General features: G+C 39.9%; 1 protein-coding gene across 2 annotated transcripts in view; it reads left to right on the plus strand.

Annotated features, from left to right (window-relative positions):
- The first annotated feature begins 699 nt into the window (after positions 1 to 699).
- The window catches only part of Suz12 (SUZ12 polycomb repressive complex 2 subunit), a 44,249-nt gene continuing 24,267 nt past the window's right edge, over positions 700 to 20,681 (plus strand). Inside the window, exons 1-4 of one of the 2 annotated variants that reach the window (XM_021177519.2) lie at positions 700 to 1,213; positions 3,278 to 3,324; positions 3,406 to 3,470; positions 9,575 to 9,643. In XM_021177519.2, the coding sequence (XP_021033178.1) occupies positions 931 to 1,213; positions 3,278 to 3,324; positions 3,406 to 3,470; positions 9,575 to 9,643 (464 nt within the window). In that variant the 5' untranslated portion in view covers positions 700 to 930. The remainder of the gene's footprint in view (positions 1,214 to 3,277; positions 3,325 to 3,405; positions 3,471 to 9,574; positions 9,644 to 20,681) is intronic. The other variant, XM_021177520.2, reaches the window with a different exon arrangement.

Consider the following 20,681-nt stretch of genomic DNA (forward strand, 5'->3'; position numbering starts at 1 on the left):
TGAGAAGCCACAATCCAATTCCATAGAATCTCGAAACCTCACATCACTTAACAAAACAAAACCAAGTTTCCTTGATTTCTGAGAAACGCCCGCTCCAAAATAGGTTGCTCCCTTTCGTAGGCGAGCCCATTCCGGTCCGACAACCCCGCGGCTGTGCTAGGGGATTTCGGCCATGGGTGGCTTGGGGCACGTGGCGGCCAGGGGACCGGATCGCCTCCTGCCTCCGTGGAGATGAGACTGAGCACACATCACCCCCGGGGCAGGTCACTTCCTGAGACCACACAGTGTCGGGATCCGCGGTGGACCTCGGTTCCTTTCAAGGCCCCTTCGCCTTCAGTTTCTCAGCCACCCGCCTCTCTCCAGGGGGTCCTCTGCCCCCCTGGGGGCGGCGACTGACGAAGCTCTCAAGGCGAGAAACGGCTCCCTAAGCCGCTCGCGAGTCCCCCTCTGCCCACAATGCACCGGGACGAGCAGGAAGGCCGCTCCGACCCCTCATTTTCCCGCGAATTCAGTTCAAAGAGGCGTCCGGGCCCGCGGTCGGCAGCGCGCACGGGCCAACCAAGCCGCGCCTCCGCGAGAAGCGCCTCCGCGTGACTGACGGGGGACTCTGCGGACCAACGGGCTGGGCGGCCCAGCGGCGCGCGCTCCCGCCGGCCAATCAGAGCGCCGGGCGGGGAAAGTGGGCGGAGCGAGGCCAGGGTAGGGTGAGCGGCCTCCGAAGCGGAGCGGGGCTCGGAGGAGACACTTTTTTTTTTTTCCTCCCTCCTTCCCTCCTCTCCTCCTCCCTTCCCTTCCCCTCTCCTCCCCTCTCTCCTCCTTCCCCCCTCGGTCCGCTGGAGCCTGCTGGGGCGAGCGGTTGGTGTAGCAGGCGCGCTCACTCTCCGGGGCCGCCCGGCGGGTAGCTGGCGGGGGGAGGAGGCAGGAACCGCGATGGCGCCTCAGAAGCACGGCGGTGGGGGAGGGGGCGGCTCCGGGCCCAGCGCGGGGTCCGGGGGAGGCGGCTTCGGGGGTTCGGCGGCGGCGGTGGCGGCGGCGGCTTCGGGCGGCAAATCCGGCGGCGGGGGCTGTGGAGGCGGCGGCAGTTACTCGGCCTCCTCCTCCTCGGCGGCGGCCGCGGCGGCGGCGGCGGCGGGGGCCGCGGTGTTACCGGTGAAGAAGCCGAAAATGGAGCACGTCCAGGCTGACCACGAGCTTTTCCTCCAGGCCTTTGAGAGTGAGTGTGAGCGGCTTCGAGGGCAGGGGAACCCCTCTCCGGCGTTCGGGGCACGGAGCACTCCGCCGGGTCCTCGGAGAGTCCACTTGCTTTGGGAGTGGAGGGAGGACTCGCGGGGGAACGCCGGGGTCCCGAGTAGGTCCCTGACTCCCGGAAGGGTCGCCCCAGGGCCCCCAGGTTCAGAGCAGCCTTGGAGGTGGGGACGTGACGGTTGAACTGAGCGCAGATAGATCCCGAGACGAGTTGGTGTTTTCGTTCGTGCCTTCCCTACTCCACAAGTACCGGGATTCTAGTTGTAGGTTTCGGGGGGCCGAGACACAGCCTGTCCGGAGATGAGTGTTGTAAAGCCGAGGAAATTGTCATGGGTCTGAAATGCCTTCGCACCCACTCTGGCTGCGTGTGAGTGAACACGCACCATTTGAAACCTTTTAAGCCTTTCAAACCTGTCCGCCCATTTTATGGGTACGTAGACTGAGAGAGACAGACTGGGGCAAGCGTCCTCTCCGTGGACAACCTTGGAGTTGTGTCTTAATTCCAGAACATTTTTTTTTTTTAAATCCCGGTTTTTCGTTTTAAAAGATGCGTGGAGGGCGAAACTGACTTTTTTGGAAAGGGGATCACACAGTGTGTCTGGAAACAAACAATAGAATTTATAAACATTATGACTATAAATAAAATTGTTACTAAGTGGGTATTATATCCTGATTGTTTTGCTTCTCTTTTGTGTAGATAGTGGAATTTAGCAATCTTCTAGCTGGGTATTTTACAGCAACTTGAACGAAGTCAGCTTTGCGGTTGAATCTCTTTATTTACAATATATCCGTGGCATATGTTATGGGCTTTGGTATCAGCTGTGCTTGGAAAGACGTTTTACATTGTTTTAATACTCTTCCTTCATTTTCATTGATTCTTCAAGAAATTCTTATTGGAATTTAATACAAATCATTTTTTTTTGATTTTTGAATATTGAAACAGATAATTGGTCATGCTTCAGAGATGGTTATTTTGCTTAATATACTTTTACAAAAATCTGAAAAGCTTTTAAATATAATCAGAACTGAAGGACAGTAATGAGAATAAATACACTTGTTTGTACCTCTTCTAAAACATCTCATCTCCTTTTACTTTAATTTGAAACTAAGACTAAATTGAAGATTAATTGGAAATTTAAAACTTTCTAAATGTTATGAGAAAACCAATCCTCTAGGAAGGCTTTAACTACTAGCTTTCAAATGAATCCACCTGCAAGAAAACAGTTACCCTTAAGAGTTAGATCTTTTGTTTTTTACCCCTAATACTTAATTCAGTTTCTAGACCTTATTAATATAATTATTAATATAGGTATTTGTAATTACATTACCACGTCTTAAAGAAATGTGATTCTAGTAGATATCTGATATTACTGGAATTTGGGGGGGGGGTTATACGAAGATATATTTCAACTATTTAACCTAAGCCCTTTATAATAATTTATATTTTAAGCATTAAAAAGATTGTTTTGGGGAAAAATGTTTTTGGAAGCTGTTGATTATGAGTTTAAGATAGAATTTTACAATACTAATTTTTTGATCCTATCTGTATTAGAATGTTTGTAAAGAGTTTAGTTTTGACTAGTTACTACAAGTTTTTTAATGGCCAACTAAAGTGAAATTTTCATCTTGCGTGGCATGAATGTGTGTGTGGAGTAGAGCTAAGTCAAGGTACTTAATTTATTGCTCTTTGCTTAGAAGGAGAGACCTTCCATTAAACTTTTGCTCACTGATGGTGGCTACCGCAGAAAGGGTTAGTGACAGTGTAGAGAAAGACCCTTAGGTTTTACCTTTAGGGAGGAGGAGGGGGCAGGGGGAAAAAGAAGATTTTGTGAATATATGTCTTGGACTGAATGACCTTTCCTGCTTTCTAGTTTTCTAGATATAAATATGTAGTAAACTATTTCCATAATGGGAGATTGGTTGCTTTATATTGGTTAGGGTGTGGGTTGTTGTGGGTTGGGTTGATAATTTACTGACAAGTTCATTAAAAGTACATTTAGATAATGTTTGGATTTTGTTTCCTGTACCCTAGAACCAACACAGATATATAGATTTCTTCGAACTCGAAATCTTATCGCAGTAAGTAGTCAATGAAATTCACCAGTATTATTTCATTCTTATAATTTCATCTGTAACTTTAATATTTTTAATTTTTTATAGCCAATATTTTTGCACAGAACTCTTACTTACATGTCTCATCGAAATTCTAGAACAAGCATCAAAAGGTATGTTTTATGAATCTTATTTCAAGCTGATGAAACTATTAGAAAGTTTTGTCTTAGAGTGTGGTAGAGCAGCTCAGGAAAATGCACTTTAAAGCTTTGTCTTAAAGTTCTGGTCACATATTAGGAAAATTGAAAGATCAACTTGTTTGAAAAATTTAAACGTATCTTTTTTGTAATTCTAGTTTGTCACTAGTTTCTATTACAGTATTTAGTGAAGTGATTTTATGACACAGTTTTTAGTGTTCTTACTTATTTTCAAGTGTGGTTGTTTTTCTAGAACTTAAATGATTTCTAAAAGGTCCAGGTTATGTATCTGTGATACTTTTGAAGTATATTTTTTAAAAGTAAGCTGTTTTGATCATCTGGTCTTAAAGCAGGGTCTGAAGGAACTTGTCCTGTATGTTTAGTACTTACTCAGAGGGAATGCAGAGGACAAGTTTTTTGATATATGTGCAGGGTTTCCTTATTGAGCATGTAAAGTGAATGGCATTAACTAGAAAGGAGAGACCTTCCATTAAACTTTTGCTGTCACTGTAATCTTATTGCTTGTCTGTTAAGTTAAAGTCTTTTTGCCAGGTAGACCTAGCAGGCCTGATAACTCACTGTATAACCTAGACTGGTCCAAGACTTGTGACAATTCTGCTTCAGCATGCCCTCCTGCTTTTCCCCAGCTACTGGGATTATAGGTGTGAACCACTAGGTCTGCCTAAGTCTTGATTTAAGCTATTTCAATACATTTTGAAACTAAATTGCTTAGGAGTATTCAGGTTACTAGGTAGGCATCACATTTCTAGAGCAAGTTACAGTTTTTTGGTTTTGTTTTGTTTTTGTCTTTTTGTTTTTTGTTTTTCCAGACAGGGTTTCTCTGTGTAGCCCTGGCTGTCCTGGAACTTACTTTGTAGACCAGGCTGGCCTCAAAGGCAGAAATCTGCCTGCCTCTGCCTCCCAAGTGCTTGGCTTAAAGGCGTGCGCCACCACGCCCGGCTGCAAGTTACAGTTTTATAAGGGCATCATAATTTATTATGAAGACTTGAAATGTAAGATTGTCTTTTGGCAATTGAGGGACCTGTGAGTAAGAGAAATTAATTTCATTTCATAAGTAAAAGTTGCCAAACATTCAAATAACTAGGAAGAAGATAACAAATTAGACAACAGAATTAGATTGTCTACTTTATGCCTGTCTACTGCATTATTTGGTCTGTGATCAAACCTTTTCTGTTAAAGGAATAATAAACATTTTAGGGTCTTGTGGCTAGAAGACAATATCAGGACTACGTCATATAAAGAGAAAAATGTCTATGAATGTTTCATTCATGAAATTCAATACATAAGCCTACTAACTAGAGAGAAATACAGAATTTTTTCGATTTGAGGTGTGGGGTAAAGAACACTTTACTTACTAAGGATTCACAGTTTCTAACTTCAGATAGGCTAGCTTTATCTTCAAAGACCATTCTTGGCTTGTGGGTTATACACAACAGTAAGCCAAATTTCACTTGTAGTCTGTAGTTAGATTACTTTTGATTCATTCCATAGAACTCTGAATTCAAACTTTTTTAAATAAGTTAGTTATTTTAAGATATGACCTGATTTTGATTTTAAAAATAAGCTTTTTACAAGCTAAATTTGTATTAATTTATGAATAAATAGAAAAGCACATTTTAAAATGTATGATTTTCATAACATGTTTGCTTATTAGACTATTTGTCTCCTTAGATATATGCCAATAGGTACAATATGAAAAGTTTGGTTGAGGGGCTGGAGATGGCTCAGAGGTGAAGAGCAGTGACTGCTCTTCTGAAGGTCCTGAGTTCAAATCCCAGCAACCACATGGTGGCTCACAACCCTCTGAAACAAGATCTGACTCCCTTATCTGGAGTGTCTGAGGATAGCTATAGTGCGTACATATAATAAATAAATAAATCTTTTTTTTTTTAAAGATTTATTTATTATATGTAAGTACACTGTAGCTGTCTTCAGACACTCCAGAAGAGGGCGCCAGATCTCGTTGCGGATGGTTGTGAGCCACCATGTGGTTGCTGGGATTTGAACTCTGGACCTTCGGAAGAGCAGTCGGGTGCTCTTACCCACTGAACCATCTCACCAGCCCAATAAATAAATCTTTAAAAAAAGTTTGGTTGAGTTGGGTATGGTAGCAGGTCCCTTTAATTTAGCACTAGAAATAGCAGTGGCAGGTGGGTCTCGAGTTCAGGGCTACTCTACATAGTGAGTTCAGGACTGCCCAGGGATTCACAGTTTCTAACTTGATATAATGAGACTGCATCAAAAATAATGTGAACTTTGGGCAATAGAAACTGGTTTTCTGATTATTGCCCCTTGGATTCTTAAAACTGTCTTTGGGGGTTTTTGAAGCAAATGTGCTAGCCTAGAAACATTTAAACATTTAAATCTCATTTAGATTATTTCCTTACAAAAATACATAGGGATTTAGTTCTCTTGTTATATAGCTAACTTGAAAACTTAGGACTAAGCCCTTTAGATGAGTGGCCTTTGTAGTTAGGGACTTTAAACGTATATGTCTCACAGTGATGCTCTTTCATGATTTTTTTTGGAACTCAGGTTTTTTTTTTTTTATATTTTTTAAAGATTTTATTTATTTGTTATATATAAGTACCATGTAGCTATCTTCAGACATACCAGAGAGGATATTGGATCTCATTGCAGATGGTTGTGAGCCACCGTGTGGTTGCTGGGATTTGAACTCGAGACCTCTGGGAGAGCAGTCATCTCTCCAGCCCCTGGAGTTCATTTTTTTTTTTTTAAAGAGTTATTTATTATATGTAAGTACACTGTAGCTGTCTTCAGACACCTCAGAAGAGGGTCTCAGATATCATTACAGATGGTTGTGAGCCACCATGTGGTTGGTGGGATTTGAACTCGGGACCTGCTGAAGAGCAGTCAATGTTCTTAACCGCTGAGCCATCTCTCCAGCCCTGAGTTTAGTTCTTAATATAATGTATATATTTACATTTATGTATAATACGTACTATTAGTATAACAGTATTTGGTAGGGACAGACACTGTTGGGAATTGAATTCCAGGCTTTAGGCATGCTAGACTAGACACTTAGCTATTACCACTTAGCTATATCCTTACTCTCTTTGAAGTCGTACCATCGGTTATAATATTATTCTGATGTATTTGTTAAACTCATACTTGAGTCTTCAAAGAAGCATTCAAATACTATAGCCTTAACCCTACTGTGATACAGTAGGATTAAAGATGAGCGCGCACGCGCGCGCACACACACACACACACACACACACAGAGAAAGATGAGAACACTTTAGTTTATTTTTGGAGAAAGGATTTCACAGTGAATCCCAAGCTGGGCTGGAAGTTGTAATCCTCCTGCTTCAGATTCCTGGGTACTTTGATTATAGGCATCCAGTTATACTCCTGACTCAAGAAAGAACTTTTTATTGAATCTTTCTTTATTAGATATCTTTTGAAGTTATTTGAAACCCTTCCATTCCGCTCTCCCCATCAAACGTCTTGTAATTTGAATTTTTTGGTGACTATATGGTTGCTATTTGTTTCACTTGTTAGTCTCAGCTGTTGTGTGGTGTTGATCTTTTAGAGAAGTGCTTGCTGTGGGGAGGTGCTACTTGAGTTTAGTTTTAGTAGTTGTTTTCCTTTTCCCTACAGGAGGCTAGATTGCCCTTATGATCTTACCTATTTCAAATGGCTGCTACTGTGCAGTTCTAGTGTTTTCAAAATGTTCAGCTCCAGTTTCTTCCAAATGAAACTCAACATTGGAAGAAATGCTTCAGTTTTTGAGTCTAACCTTTCTTCCTGAAGACAGATTTAAATTTTTTTCTTTTTTTTTTTTGGTTTTTCGAGACAGGGTTTCTCTGTGTAGCCTTGGCTGTCCTGGAACTCACTTTGTAGACCAGGCTGGCCTCGAACTCAGAAATCCGCCTGCCTCTGCCTCCAGAGTGCTGGGATTAAAGGCGTGCGCCACCACGCCCGGCTTAAATTTTTTTTCTTAGTTATCAAAAAATTACCATTCTTTTTTTTTTGTTCTGTTGTATGGGCATTTGGTGTTTGGTTTGTATGTATGTCTGTGCGAGAGTTACAGATTTACATGTGCGTGAGACATGTCAGCTAAGGGGTCCTGGGAATTGAACCTGGAACCTCTGGAAGAGCAGTCAGTGCTCCTAACTGTTGAACCATCTTTCCAACCCCTGCAACCTTGTTACTATTCTTTTATTTTAAGTTAAATGGTTAAAGTTTTTTTTTTTGTTTTTTGAGACAGGGTTTCTCTGCAGCCCTGGCTGTCCTGTCACTTTGTAGACCAGGCCACTTTGTAGACCAGACTGGCCTTGAACTCAGAGATCCACCTGCCTCTGCCTCCCCAGTGCTGGGATTAAAGGCATGCGCCACCACGCCCGGCTAAATGGTTAAAGTTAAGTACTAAAATAATTTTTTAAAAATCCTTCAATATTTATACTGAACAGTTATTTGTAATGAGCCTGAGTCAGTTTTTTTCTTCTCTTATTTGTAGATTGAAAATAGATACCTTTTTTTTTTTTTTCTTTTGAGACAGGGTTTCTCTGTGTAACAGCCCTGGCTGTCCTGGAACTCACTTTGTAGAGGCTGGCCTCTACTCAGAAATCCGCCTGCCTCTTCCTCCCAAGTGCTGGGATTAAAGGCGAGCCATTACTGCCTGTTGATTCTTTTCATTAGAGAGCAGTTGAGTATTTGGCCCGGCCTAGTGGCACACATTTGTAATATGAGTTAGGTTATTTGGTTATCTACACATAAGTATTATCAAATTATAAATGAGTGTGAAATCAACTTTTCAAGTCCTAATTTTGAAAATAATGTCTCTATAAAAGAGAAACATTTGTTTCTAATTAACAAATTATATGAAACAATACTTTTATTTCTAGGATGTAGCTCACTTTGAGGAGTAAGATGAGGCATATTTTCTATCCCACTCAACTTTCATTTGGAAAATTTTATTAATTTATTTGGTGGAAAATTTTTTTTTCTCTTAAGCAGATTTAGCCAGGTGTGGTGGGGTTATGCCTGTGTTTGAGGCCAGCTTGATATTACATATTACATGGTGAGTGGTGGTAGGCCAACTAAAGCTAGATAACAAGAGCCTCTATCAAAAATCAAAGAGTCAAGTTAAAGTATAATAAATTTTATGATTGAGTGGTATGTGTCCTAACGTTATTGTCATTTTTAAAATTTTTTTGAGGGGGCTTTTTTAAATCTTTTTGATGTGGAATATTGTTTAATTGAAACTCTGGCAATAACCTTTGAGGATATTTTATGACTAGCAGGGCATGGTGGCACATGCCTTTAATCCCAGCACTGGAAGGCAGAGACAAGGAGGTCTCTTGAATTCAAGATCAACCTGGTATACAAAGTGAGTTCCAGGTTAGCCAGGGCCACACAGAAAAACTGTCTCAAAAAGCCAAAAGAAAACAAAACAAAACAAAAAACAAAACCAAGATAATGGATGTTTTAAAAATATACATACTTTGCATTTGTTCTGCTCAACCTGATAAGAGCTTATATGCCTACTAAGTCTTAAAAAAAATTGCCTTTCAGGAAATTATAGTCTAGTAGTAGAAATAAAATACTTAGAGAGGTTTTACATGTAGGGGACTTTAAAAATAAGTAAAAAGAAATACCAGGAGTAAGGAGAATTACTCATGACTGGGAGATAATTGCAGAAGTTTTTTTCTTGTTTGTTTGTTTGTTTGTTTGTTTTTGAGACAGGGTTTCTCTGTTTCTCCCTGGCTGTCCTGGAACTCACTCTGTAGACCAGGCTGGCCTCGAACTCAGAAATCCACCTGCCTCTGCCTCCCAAGTTCTGGGATTAAAGGCAATGCACTGCCACCACCACCATCCAGCTAGGAGGTTTTATGAAAAATAACATTAACAGTTGAGCTTGAGGGTATGTCTACTTGTATTATATAACACATTGTCTCAATAGTGGTGCATTGTTATAGCTAGTCATCTAATTTTAAAATAAACAAAATCAAATTTCTGCTTTTGTTTATTGCAGTATAAATTTGTGTGTTTCCTAGTTGAGAAGTGATTATTATGTTTATCTGTTTCTTCCAGGAAAACATTTAAAGTTGATGATATGTTATCAAAAGTAGAGAAAATGAAAGGAGAGCAAGAATCTCATAGGTAAGAGAATGTCAGTTTACACTAAGTGATACACTGGAGGAAAGAGGGACAATTAGAGTGACCATTTCCTTAGTGATCACCACAAGGTTACTGGGAGTTTTGTTTTGGTTTTTTTTTTTAAAGTATTAGAATCAGTTGCTCCAGGTGTACATATGAGTCAGGAATTAATTTCTGTGGCATCTCTGGTAGAGATTTTTCAAGACTGTTTGACCACCTCTAATATTGGAAACTGTTTTGTAGGACATATATCATTACTGCATCTCTCTTTTGAGTTCCTTGTATTTTTTAAATCAGATTCTTTAACATGGGCACTTGGTCTTACTCTTACTACCTCACCTGTGGAGAAGTGGAGACTAGAATTCATACTTTGTACTTGGTGTTTCACACTATTGTATTTCCTCTTAAGTAAGTGGTTCTCAGCTTCCTGATGCTGTGACCCTTAAATACAATTCTTCACGTTGTGGTGACCCCCAACCATAAAATTATTATTATTATTTTTATTAGGTATTTTCTTCATTTACATTTCCAATGCTATCCCAAAAGGTCGTCCCCCCCTCCCACTACTTGGCCCTGGCGTTCCACTGTACTGAGGCATATAAAGTTTGCAAGACCAAGGGGCCTCTCTTTCCATATGCAGCTAGAGACACGAGATAAAATTATTTTTGTTGCTACTTCATAACTGTAATTTTACTGCTTTGATGAATTATAATGTAAATATATGTTTTCCCGTGGTCTTAGGTAATCACTGTAAAAGGGTCATTTGACTCCAAAAGTGGTGGCAACCCATGGGTTGAAAACTACTGTTCAAAGTAATTATCTTTAAATAAGAGAGAGAAATCTCATTTTTCCTTTTCCTTATTTATCTCTTAAATGTAAAATACTCATACTTTTAGCCAGGCAGGGTGGCACATGGATTCTGAGTTCAAGGCAGGCTTGATCTACAAAGTGATGTTCAGAACAGCCAGGGCTGTTACACAGGGAAACCTTGTCTTTAAAAATCAAAAAAGAAAGACAAACATTCAATAATGTTACATTCAAACATTTCCAGGAACTAGAGTGCCATTTGTTTATTAACTACAGAATATTTAGAAACTGAAAATTTTATGTAACTTTCCATTTACCTATCCCTCAACTTCTTCTGTGTTAGAGATTGAATACAAATTTCTGTGAATGTTAGGCAAGTGCTCTAGCAGTGATTGAGATACACACACACACACACACACACACACACAAACACTTTTTTTTTGAGCTGGGTCCTCTCACGTCCATCATCAATCGATCAAGTACATGCCTTGCAGGCAAAATCTAGGCTGGGAATTTCTGGGCTGATGATATCTTTGATTTTTTTTTTTTTTTTTGGTTTTTGAGGCTTCTTTGTGAAGCCCTGCCTGTCCTAGACCTCACTTTGAAAATAGGCTAGCGTTGAACTCAAAGGGCATCCTGAAAGGAGCAAAGGTGTGCCTCACAATTCCCACCAAGGTCTCCTCTGTTAAAATGACTATGTCCAGTTGACATAAAACTATCAAACACAGATAATATACTTAGTGTTCTCATTTAGTGGTTGGTTTGTTTGTTTGTTTCAGATAGGATTTCTCTGTGTCCTGGAACTTGCTTTGTAGACCAGGCTGACCTCAAACTCAAAGATGTGCCTGCCTTTAAGTTCTGAGTGCTCGGATTAAAAGACATGCACCTTTAATATGCCCTTAATAATTTGCCTTCTAGTCCTTTAAAGATTTTAGGAATAATAAGGCAGTAAGTGGGAAACATGATCCCTTTATTCTTTTCCACTTGACAGCAATTCTTTAATGTCTTAATTAATGTAGCTAGGTAAATTTTTTGTTTTTTGAGATGGTCTTACTCTATGACACCAGTGGCCTAGAATGCACCATGTAGATCAGTTTGGCCTTGAAGTCATATAGGTTTTGTTTGCATCTGCTTCCTGAGAACTGAGATCAACGGCATGAGCCCCCATGCCTGCCTGGGCTATAGAAAATTCTTGGAAGTTCTTAGGTCAGTTCATAAGTATCCACAGTCATACAGACTATATCACATACACTCAGCACTGGCTGGCCAGTGAGTTTCAAGGGATTATCTTGACCCCAGTGCTAATGTGTACCTGGCTTTGTATGAGGATGCTACAGTTCTAGAACCAAGTCGTCATGCCTACATGTTAGTCAAGCCATCTCCCCAGCCCCTTGCTCACGATTTTGAAAGACAAGTTTTGGGTGTTTCGTTTTTTTTCCAAGACAGGGTTTCTCTGCATAACAGGCCTAGCTATCCTAGAACTCACTTGTAGACCAAGCTGACTTGGAACTCAGATCACCTGCCTTTTCAGTAAGTTGATTTGTACAATACTGTCTCAGTGTTGTTTCCTGAGATACTAAGCTAATCAAAACATATTTCAAGTTTCTGCCCCTCAGTCTTCCTAATACTATTATTTCAGTACACTTCTCACAGATTACCTGTAGTCCTACTGTTATGTTAATCTAGCACAGGGTTATGGGGCGGAGCTTAGATGTCAGTATGTAATGTTGGTACTGTAAAAGTATATGGACTGTGTCAAGGTTCTTTTCTTTTCTTTTCTTTTCTTTTCTTTTCTTTTCTTTTCTTTTCTTTTCTTTTCTTTTCTTTAGACAGGGTTTCTCTGTATAGCCCTGGCTGTCCTGGAACTCACTTTGTAGACCAGGCTGGCCTCAAACTCAGAAATCTGCCTGCCTCTGCCTCCTCAGTGCTGGGATTAAAGGCATGGGCAACCACGCCCAGCTAGGTTCATTTTTAGAATAATGCAAGTCTTTGTTTTGTGATATTAATTAAAGTTAAAATCTTCAATCATATACAAGAGCATTTCTTTTCCTTTTATCTTTTCTGCATACTCAGAGACCCATTGAGTTTGGTAGAACTGTGTCTGTTCAGCATTGTAAATGTCCTGCAGGAATTCATGTTCTACAGCACACACTTTCCAGAGTTAGACTAGTGTCTCTCTATTCCCATGCCCAGTGTATTTCATTCCCCAGAACTGAAGGTGCTTTTCTAGATTCACATGAATATCACAGTACTACAAGTCAAAATCTACGAAAATGCCTAATTTTTTAAAAGATTTATAGCAAATATAAACAAACAATATTAACACTTAGCTATGCAAAACCAATTGGTATTCCATGGTTTTTAATACTTTAGATCTACAGTTGTCTTACACATTAGTTATAGAAACTTGTTAAAAGAAGAAATTATGGACAGAAAAGAGAATTGTGAGTCACATCATGGTTTCTTATTTTCAGTTTGTTTGTTTGTTTGTTTGTTTGTTTGTTTTCCAGACAGGATTTCTCTGTATAGCACTGGCTGTCTAGGAACTCACTTTGTAGATCAGGCCTCGAACTCAGAAATCCGCCTGCCTCTGCCTCTCGAGTGCTGGGATTAAAGGCGTGAGCCACCATGCCTGGCTTATTTTCATTTTTTTTATAGTTCAAGAGGATTTCCCTGTGTGGTCCTGACTGTTCTGGTGTTGTGTTTGCTTTGTAGATCAGGCTGGCCTCAAACTTAACTGCCTCTGTCTCCTAAGTGCTGGGTGCCACAATGCCCTGCAGTTTTTGCCTCTTAACATGTTAGTTTGTCACAATAGACAAATGTCATTTGATATTAAAGTCCAATAATAAAATTGTCATTTATAAATGACAATACATTATCCTTTGCATACTTTTGAAGCACCTAGCAGATTTTAGGAACTCAGCAGGGTCATACTTGCTTCCCAGGCTTGTTTTTGTCTCCTTCCCCTTTTGGTGTAATTGTGGATACATAAAACACATCTCTCTCTTTTTCCTCAAACTCTTGGTTTTGATGTTCAAGTTTGAATTTGTAGTTTCTGACCATGAATAATGGCTTACCTAGAATAATTCAATTCTCTGTTTTAACCTAGTAGTAGGATCCTAGGGAGTTCTTTTGTAACAATTCTGCTGGTTTTATTGTTGGGGAGGAGGAAGGGGGTGTTGGGGATTTTTTTGTTTTATTCAAGACAGAGTTTCTCTGTAGTCCTGGCTATCTTGGAATTTGCTCTGTAGACCAGCCTGGCCTGACTCAGATCCTCCTGCTTCTGCCTCGCAAGAACTAGAATTAAAGGCTTGAACCACTACTGCCTGGCAGAACTCTTTACTTGTAAATATATCTCCATAGATAAGCACCTCATGCAAAAATTTGAAAATTGGAGTTTGTTTCAAAGGTGCAGATGAGAAGGAAAAGGGCTTGTGTCTTCCTGTTATCCTTTTGCATTCTTGGTTTAATATTAGTTAACTAGAGAAATCCCCGAAGAGTTGCCTGAGTTAGAGATTTTGTTTATTGTAAGCTATGTTTTCTCAGGGAAGCAAGCCTTGAATTTCCTGCTCTCCTGTCTGCCTTAGCTTCCCAGATGCTGGAATTACATGCAAATGCTACCATGCCTTGCTGAAGTAGAACTTTTATTAGTTGGGTTTTGTAGTTATTTGTTGAGAATTGAATCCAGGGCCTTGTGCTTGCTAAGCAAGTTCTCTAAGTTTCCAGAGACATCCCTGGTCCCAAAGCTCCTTTTACCATTGTTTTTGTGTAAAACTAAGCTTTAGAGTCACCTGTCTTCCCTTTGTACACAGTTCTTTTGGTAAGAATAGCAAAGTCTGAGTCAGGCAGTACTGGTACATGCCTTTAATCCCAATACATAGGACAGCAAGGTCTGTGACACAGAGAAACACTGTCTCAAAAAACCAAAATGAAGCATAACATATATGGAGCCAGAGAAGTGTATCATGTATGAAGCACTGTATTTAAGCTTTAAGGGTATAATGGGAGTAAAATGTCTGTTTATGGAGAGAAAGACATGGTCATCTAGTAAATAGCAGGAAGGAAAAGTATAGGGAAACCATGAGTGTATATAAGAGAAGCAGTCCTTGTTTGAGTTATTGGATATGGGAACGTAATGACTGTCTGGAAAATGTCATGGCCAAGTCTTATCTGGAGAAATTAGCTGAAACATGAAACAAATATAGGAATAAAATGGTGTGGGATACTGAGCATAAAAGTGGTTCGGCAAAGGGAACATGATGTAAACAGCTTTAGAGTCACCTGTCTTCTTGAGGTCACCTTGAGACCAAGGTACCCTAGAAAGGAGAATAGCAAGAGTGGCCCGAGAAGCCTGGAAAAGATGCCAAGGATCTGATAATGCTCTTGTCAGGTGAAGTGGCACATGCCTTTAATCCTAGCACTAGGGAAGAAGCAGAACTCAAGGGCAGCCTGGTTTACAGTGAGTTTCAGGGTAGAGAGTTACACTGGGAGATCCTTTCTGGAAAAATGCTCAAGGTTGTTTTGTTTTGTTGGTTTTTTTTGTTTGTTTGTTTTTTTCGAGACAGGGCTTCTCTGTGTAGCCCTGGCTGTCCTAGAACTCACTTTGTAGACCCGGCTGGCATCCAAATCAGAAATCTGCCTGCCTCTGCCTCTCAGGTGCTGGGATTAAAGGTGTGTGCCACCACACCCAGCTAAAAATACTCAGTGTTTTAGTCAATAGATACATGATATAGTCTTTATCTTGGCAAAGCTATTAAATTCTTTATATCCATATCTTTGTAGTTCTGGGGATGGAACCTAGAACCTTGTACTTGCTAGATAGACAGTTGCTCTTTCCTTGAACTGTAGAACTAATGAAATTATTTTAAACAGTATTTCTGGCATTAGTAGCTTTTCACTGCCCTTCTATTTTATAGATAATGTTCAACCTCCTTAAGTTGATTGTGTATATTTCTCCAATGTCTATCCTTTTTAAGCACTTGAGTCAAGGTTATAAGGTTTTATTTATTTATTTATTTATTTACTTACTTAATGAGGCTGGCCTTGAACTCTCTATGTAGTAGCTGAGGCTGACTTTAAACTGTTCTCTTTCCGTTTCCTAAATACATACTGCCAAGCTCCACATAAGCACTCTATGTTTTGGAAGGTTTATTTCTGTGTAATAGACATATACACCATCTTCCATTCGAAGTCTTCCTACCTGTATATCTAAATGCTATATTTTGAGACATTGGGTTCTAGAATAATGGAATAGCTAGTGTAGTTAGAAGTTTTTTTTTTTTTTTTTTTTTATAGATTTATTTATTTATTATATGTAAGTACACTGTAGCTGTCCTCAGACACTCCAGAAGAGGGCATCAGATTTCGTTACGGATGGTTGTGAGCCACCATGTGATTGCTGGGATTTGAACTTGGGACCTTCGGAAGAACAGTCAGTGCTCTTAACCACTGAGCCATCTCGCCAGCCCTAGTTAGAAGTTAACTTTATATGATATAAGGGAAGTTAAGCCATGGATTTGGCTCAACTGCTAAAGGCAATTGGCACCAAGTCCAACTTATTAGTTGAAGATAGTACAGATTCCCAAAAGTTGTCCTCCGACCACACAAAATACAAATTAAGTGAATGTTTTAAAGAGAAGTGGCTATCCTTTTACAGTGTAGGTGCTAGAGTATCATATTAACTTTTCCTATTTGGGCGTAATACAGTTTTACAGTTTTTTTGTTGTTGTTTTGGAGTTTTGTTTTCGATAATTTTGAGACTAGTTTTCTCTGTGCCCTGGCTTTCCTACAATTTACTCTGTAGACCTTGCTGGCCTCAACCCACAGACATCTACCTGCCTCTGCCTCCCAAGTGCTAGAATTAAAGGTATGCACCACCATGCCTGGCTCATTTATAAAGCTTTATACTTCCTGCTTGCTATCATAGCAGTGTACATATAAATTTAATGCAGTGATCACAGTCTTTTCAGCATAAAAACTTGGTTTCTTTTGTGGGATCAAGTATTTAGATTTGAAGTTTCTTTTTTTTTTTTTTTTAAAGATTTATTTATTATATGTAAGTACACTGTAGCTGTCTTCAGACACTCCAGAAGAGGGCGCCAGATCTCCTTACAGATGGTTGTGAGCCACCATGTGGTTGCTGGGAATTGAAATCTGGACCTTCGGAAGAGCAGTCGGGTGCTCTTACCCACTGAGCCATCTCACCAGCCCAGATTTGAGGTTTCTATGGGAATCTTGTTTCAGAATTAGTCCCTTAAGGATTGCTTACCCCTTTTCTGCAGATTGCTTCAGAGCTGTCAGGTATTTAATTTCAACTACTCTGCTTGGCCTAGAATGGGCTATGTAAATCCTAACAATTTAGCTTAAAATCAAATATGCCTGACGAACCTTCCATGTTTTTCTTTTTCCCAGTCCTGACCTAGCTGTAAAAGACGATGCAGCATATAAAAGGAGACAGGAAAGGGAAGGGAAACTTTTTCCTTTTTTCTTAAAGGAAATCTACTAGGCTTTTTAGTATTATACACCTGAGCTGGGCGTGGTGGCGCACGCCTTTAATCCCAGCACTTGGGAGGCAGAGGCAGGCGGATTTCTGAGTTCAAGGCCAGCCTGGTCTACAAAGTGAGTTCCAGGACAGCCAGGGATATACAGANAAACCCTGCCTCGAAAAACCAAAAAAAAAAAAAAGTATTATACACCTGTAATCACAGTTTAGGGAAGTGGAGGTAGAAAGATTCATGGCTGCATAGTGAGCTTAATGATAGCCTGGTATACACAACACACTACATTTACTTATTAGGGTGTGTATACATGTGTGTCACTGCACAACTGGAAGTCAGAGGAAAACTTGTGTAGTCATTTTTTACTGCCTTGTGGGTCCCAGGGATCAAATTCTCAGGTCACCAAGGCTTGATGACAAGTACCCTTACCTAATTAGCCATCTTGCCAACCCTTAAGTATCTTTCTGATTGTTTTTTAAATTTAAAAATACTGTTACTGTCTTTGTTACTGTCACACTGTGTTATTAAGAGGACAACTTTGTGGTGTCAGATCTTTCCTTTCACCTTTCCACCATCCAGTGTAGGAACTTAGGTTGTGCTGGGATTAAAGGCGTGCTTCACCACTGCCTGACCTCTTTCTTTCTTTCCTTTGTTTTCTTTCTTTCTTTCTTTCTTTCTTTCTTTCTTTCTTTCTTTCTTTCTTTCTTTCTCTCTTTCTCTCTTTCTCTCTTTCTCTATTTCTTTCTCTCTCTCTCTCTCTCTCTCTCTCTTCCTTCCTTCCTTCCTTCCTTCCTTCCTTCCTTCCTTCCTTCCTTCCTTCCATTCATTCATTTATTTATTTATTTATTATATGTAACTACACTGTAGCTATCTTCAGATATTCCAGAAGAGGGCAGCAGGTCTCATTAGGGATGGTTGTGAGCCACCATGTGGTTGCTGGAATTTGAACTTCTGGAAGAGCAATCAGTGCTCTTAACCACTCAGCCATCACTCCAGCCCGCTCTTTATCATTTCTAACGTATAATTTACATGTAGTCATTCACTCTTGAACATGTAGTTCTGCATTTTGTCAAACCAGATGTGATGTGATAAAGAACACTTAAAATACTCTTGCCACTTTTACTGTGACCCATTCCTTACTCCGTGTTTTGGGTTTATTTATTTTACTTTCTTGTGCCCCTCTTCTCCAGCTCCTTCAAGGGCCTCTCATATATCCACTTGATTTCATATCTTTTGGTGATCTTTTAAAACAAAAATCCAGCTATGTGTAGTGGTGTGTTGCTTTAATCCCAGCACTCTTAGAGGGACAGTTTGATCTACACAGTGAGTTCCAGGCCAGCTACAGCCACATGATGAGATCCTGTCTCAGGAAATAAAACCATGGGATCTGTTTTGTGTTGGCCAATTATTTCTGAGCATGTAGCCTGCCAGCAAGTGTGATTTATGTGCCCAGTGTTGCTCTTTTTTTTTTTTTTAACTCATTTTTCCTCCTAGTAACCATTTTGGATAGCTTCTTTGTTAGGGGTAGTAGGACTTTGTGCTCAACTCCTCTATATTTAGTTTTGTGTGGTTTGAACTTTTTCTGGTCTATAAATGGCTGTCATAGTCTCTTAAGCTCAGATGTGTATCAGTCCTCTTGTGTCTGGAATAGGCTGTTTCCTTGAAGTCATTTACTACCTCTTGCTCTTAAAATCTTTTTTTTTTTTTTTTTTAAATTTTTTTTTTTTTTTTTTTTAAGATTTATTTATTTATTATATGTAAGTACACTGTAGCTGTCTTCAGACACACCAGAAGAGGGTGTCAGATCTCATTACGGATGGTTGTGAGCCACCATGTGGTTGCTGGGATTTGAACTCTGGGCCTTCGGAAGATCAGTCGGGTGTTCTTACCCACTGAGCCATCTCACCAGCCCCCTTAAAATCTTTCTGCTTCCTCTTGTGCATAGACCCCTGATCTTTGAGGTTTATCCTACGTTCCTGAGTTTGAGTCAGAAAGTAAGTAATACGAAAGTGTTTGCAGCACAGGAATCATTTTCTGCTTTTATTTTTTTAAGATGGCTCTATGTAGCTTGGGTTGGCCTTGAATTTGTGAACTTCCTGTCAGCCTCCAGAGTGCTAGGACTGCCTTTGCCATTGTTCTTTTCCCCCCTTCTTTAAATGACCATTTATTTATTTATAAGATTTTAATTTATTTAAGTACACTGTAGCTGTCTTCAGATACCCCAGAAGAGGGCATCGGATCTCATTACAGATGGTTGTAAGCAACCATGTGTTTGCTGGGATTTGAACTCAGTACCTTTGGAACAGCAGTTTGTGCTCTTAACGACTGAGGCATCTCTCCAGCCCTAAATCACCATTTATAATTTATGTATTTACTTATTTATTTCCTAATGATTGTGGGTGTTTTGCTGGCTTGTTTGTACCCCATTTGCCGAGGAGGAGACTGTTGGAGTCCCCGAACTGAAATTACTGATGATTGAGATCCACCTTTATGTGCTGAGAATTGAACCCAGATCATCTGGAAGAGTAGCCAGTACGCTTAACTGTTGTACTATCTCACTAGAACAGTTAGTTAGTTAGTTAGTTAGTGTGTTTGTTTATTTGTTTGGCTTGCTGACTGGTTGAATTTTGCTTTAAGAGTAGGGTGGGAAGATACTCATTCCCACCCTCACAAGAAAGAGGTAGGTAGATTTTTGATTTCTAGAGTTGGTCTATAGCTAGGGGTTCAAAAACAAAGACGAGGTTTCATGTATTAAGGCCAAGTTAGCCTTGAACTTAGCTGAGAAGTTTGCTATGTAGCTGGTGCTGGCTTTGAGTTTTCCTGCTTATTCCTTGAGTGTTGTAATTGCAGGCAATGGGGCATGCACCATCAGACCAGACCTGTTTTATGAATCCCAACCCCATTGTATAACCATTTTGTTATAGTTGTTGCTCTTGAGTTTTACTTCATGTTTTATGCCTTCTAACTTCTCTTCTACCTTTACTATACTTCCATAGTCTTGTCTTTTACTGACAAACTTTTTGTTTGTTTGGTTTCAAGACAGGGACTCTCAGTGTGACTCTGGCTGTCCTAGAACTCACTCCTTAAATAAACCAGTACTCCTTGCCTTGTTAGCATTGTTTTTGAAATGCCATCTCAGCACCCCTGCCTATAGTGTTCTAGAAGACAATATTCTTGTCACAATCTATTAAGGAAAAAGGTATCCCTAAATAAATCTGTTACTGAAAACAAACTCAATTCACTTGCATCTAATTTCTCTTTATAAAAAAAAATAATAATAGAGGGTCCTAGGAAGATTTTTCCAGATTAGCCTACTCTTGTTATGCTCATTTCCAGTCATTATTTGTATAACACTTTGTAGCCTGCCTCACTGTCCTTCTGAAACTCCCCCTTCCATACGAACACCCAGAATGTCATCACCATTTAAGAAAGCCATATGTACTAGATTATAGCTTTTGCATAGCTGTGAATCAAAATACCCAAGATAAGAAGACATATTTTGGCTCATGGTTTCAGAAGTGTCAGTTCATGAGGGTGGTAAATATAGAGTGGTAGTAAAAATACCCTGTACTTCTCTGCTATCTTTTTGCTTTAGTCTTCTGTAATACTGGTTCTCAGTCATCATAGAAACTGCAACAAATGCTGATCCTCTTTTGCTGTTTAAAATTACTACAAAAGGCTGTTGATGTTTCTGTTGATATTGTCCATTCTAAACATTTTTTTTCTTTTTCTTTTTC

This window comes from Mus caroli, chromosome 11, assembly GCF_900094665.2.
Source record: "Mus caroli chromosome 11, CAROLI_EIJ_v1.1, whole genome shotgun sequence".
NCBI classification, from domain to species: Eukaryota; Metazoa; Chordata; class Mammalia; order Rodentia; family Muridae; genus Mus; species Mus caroli.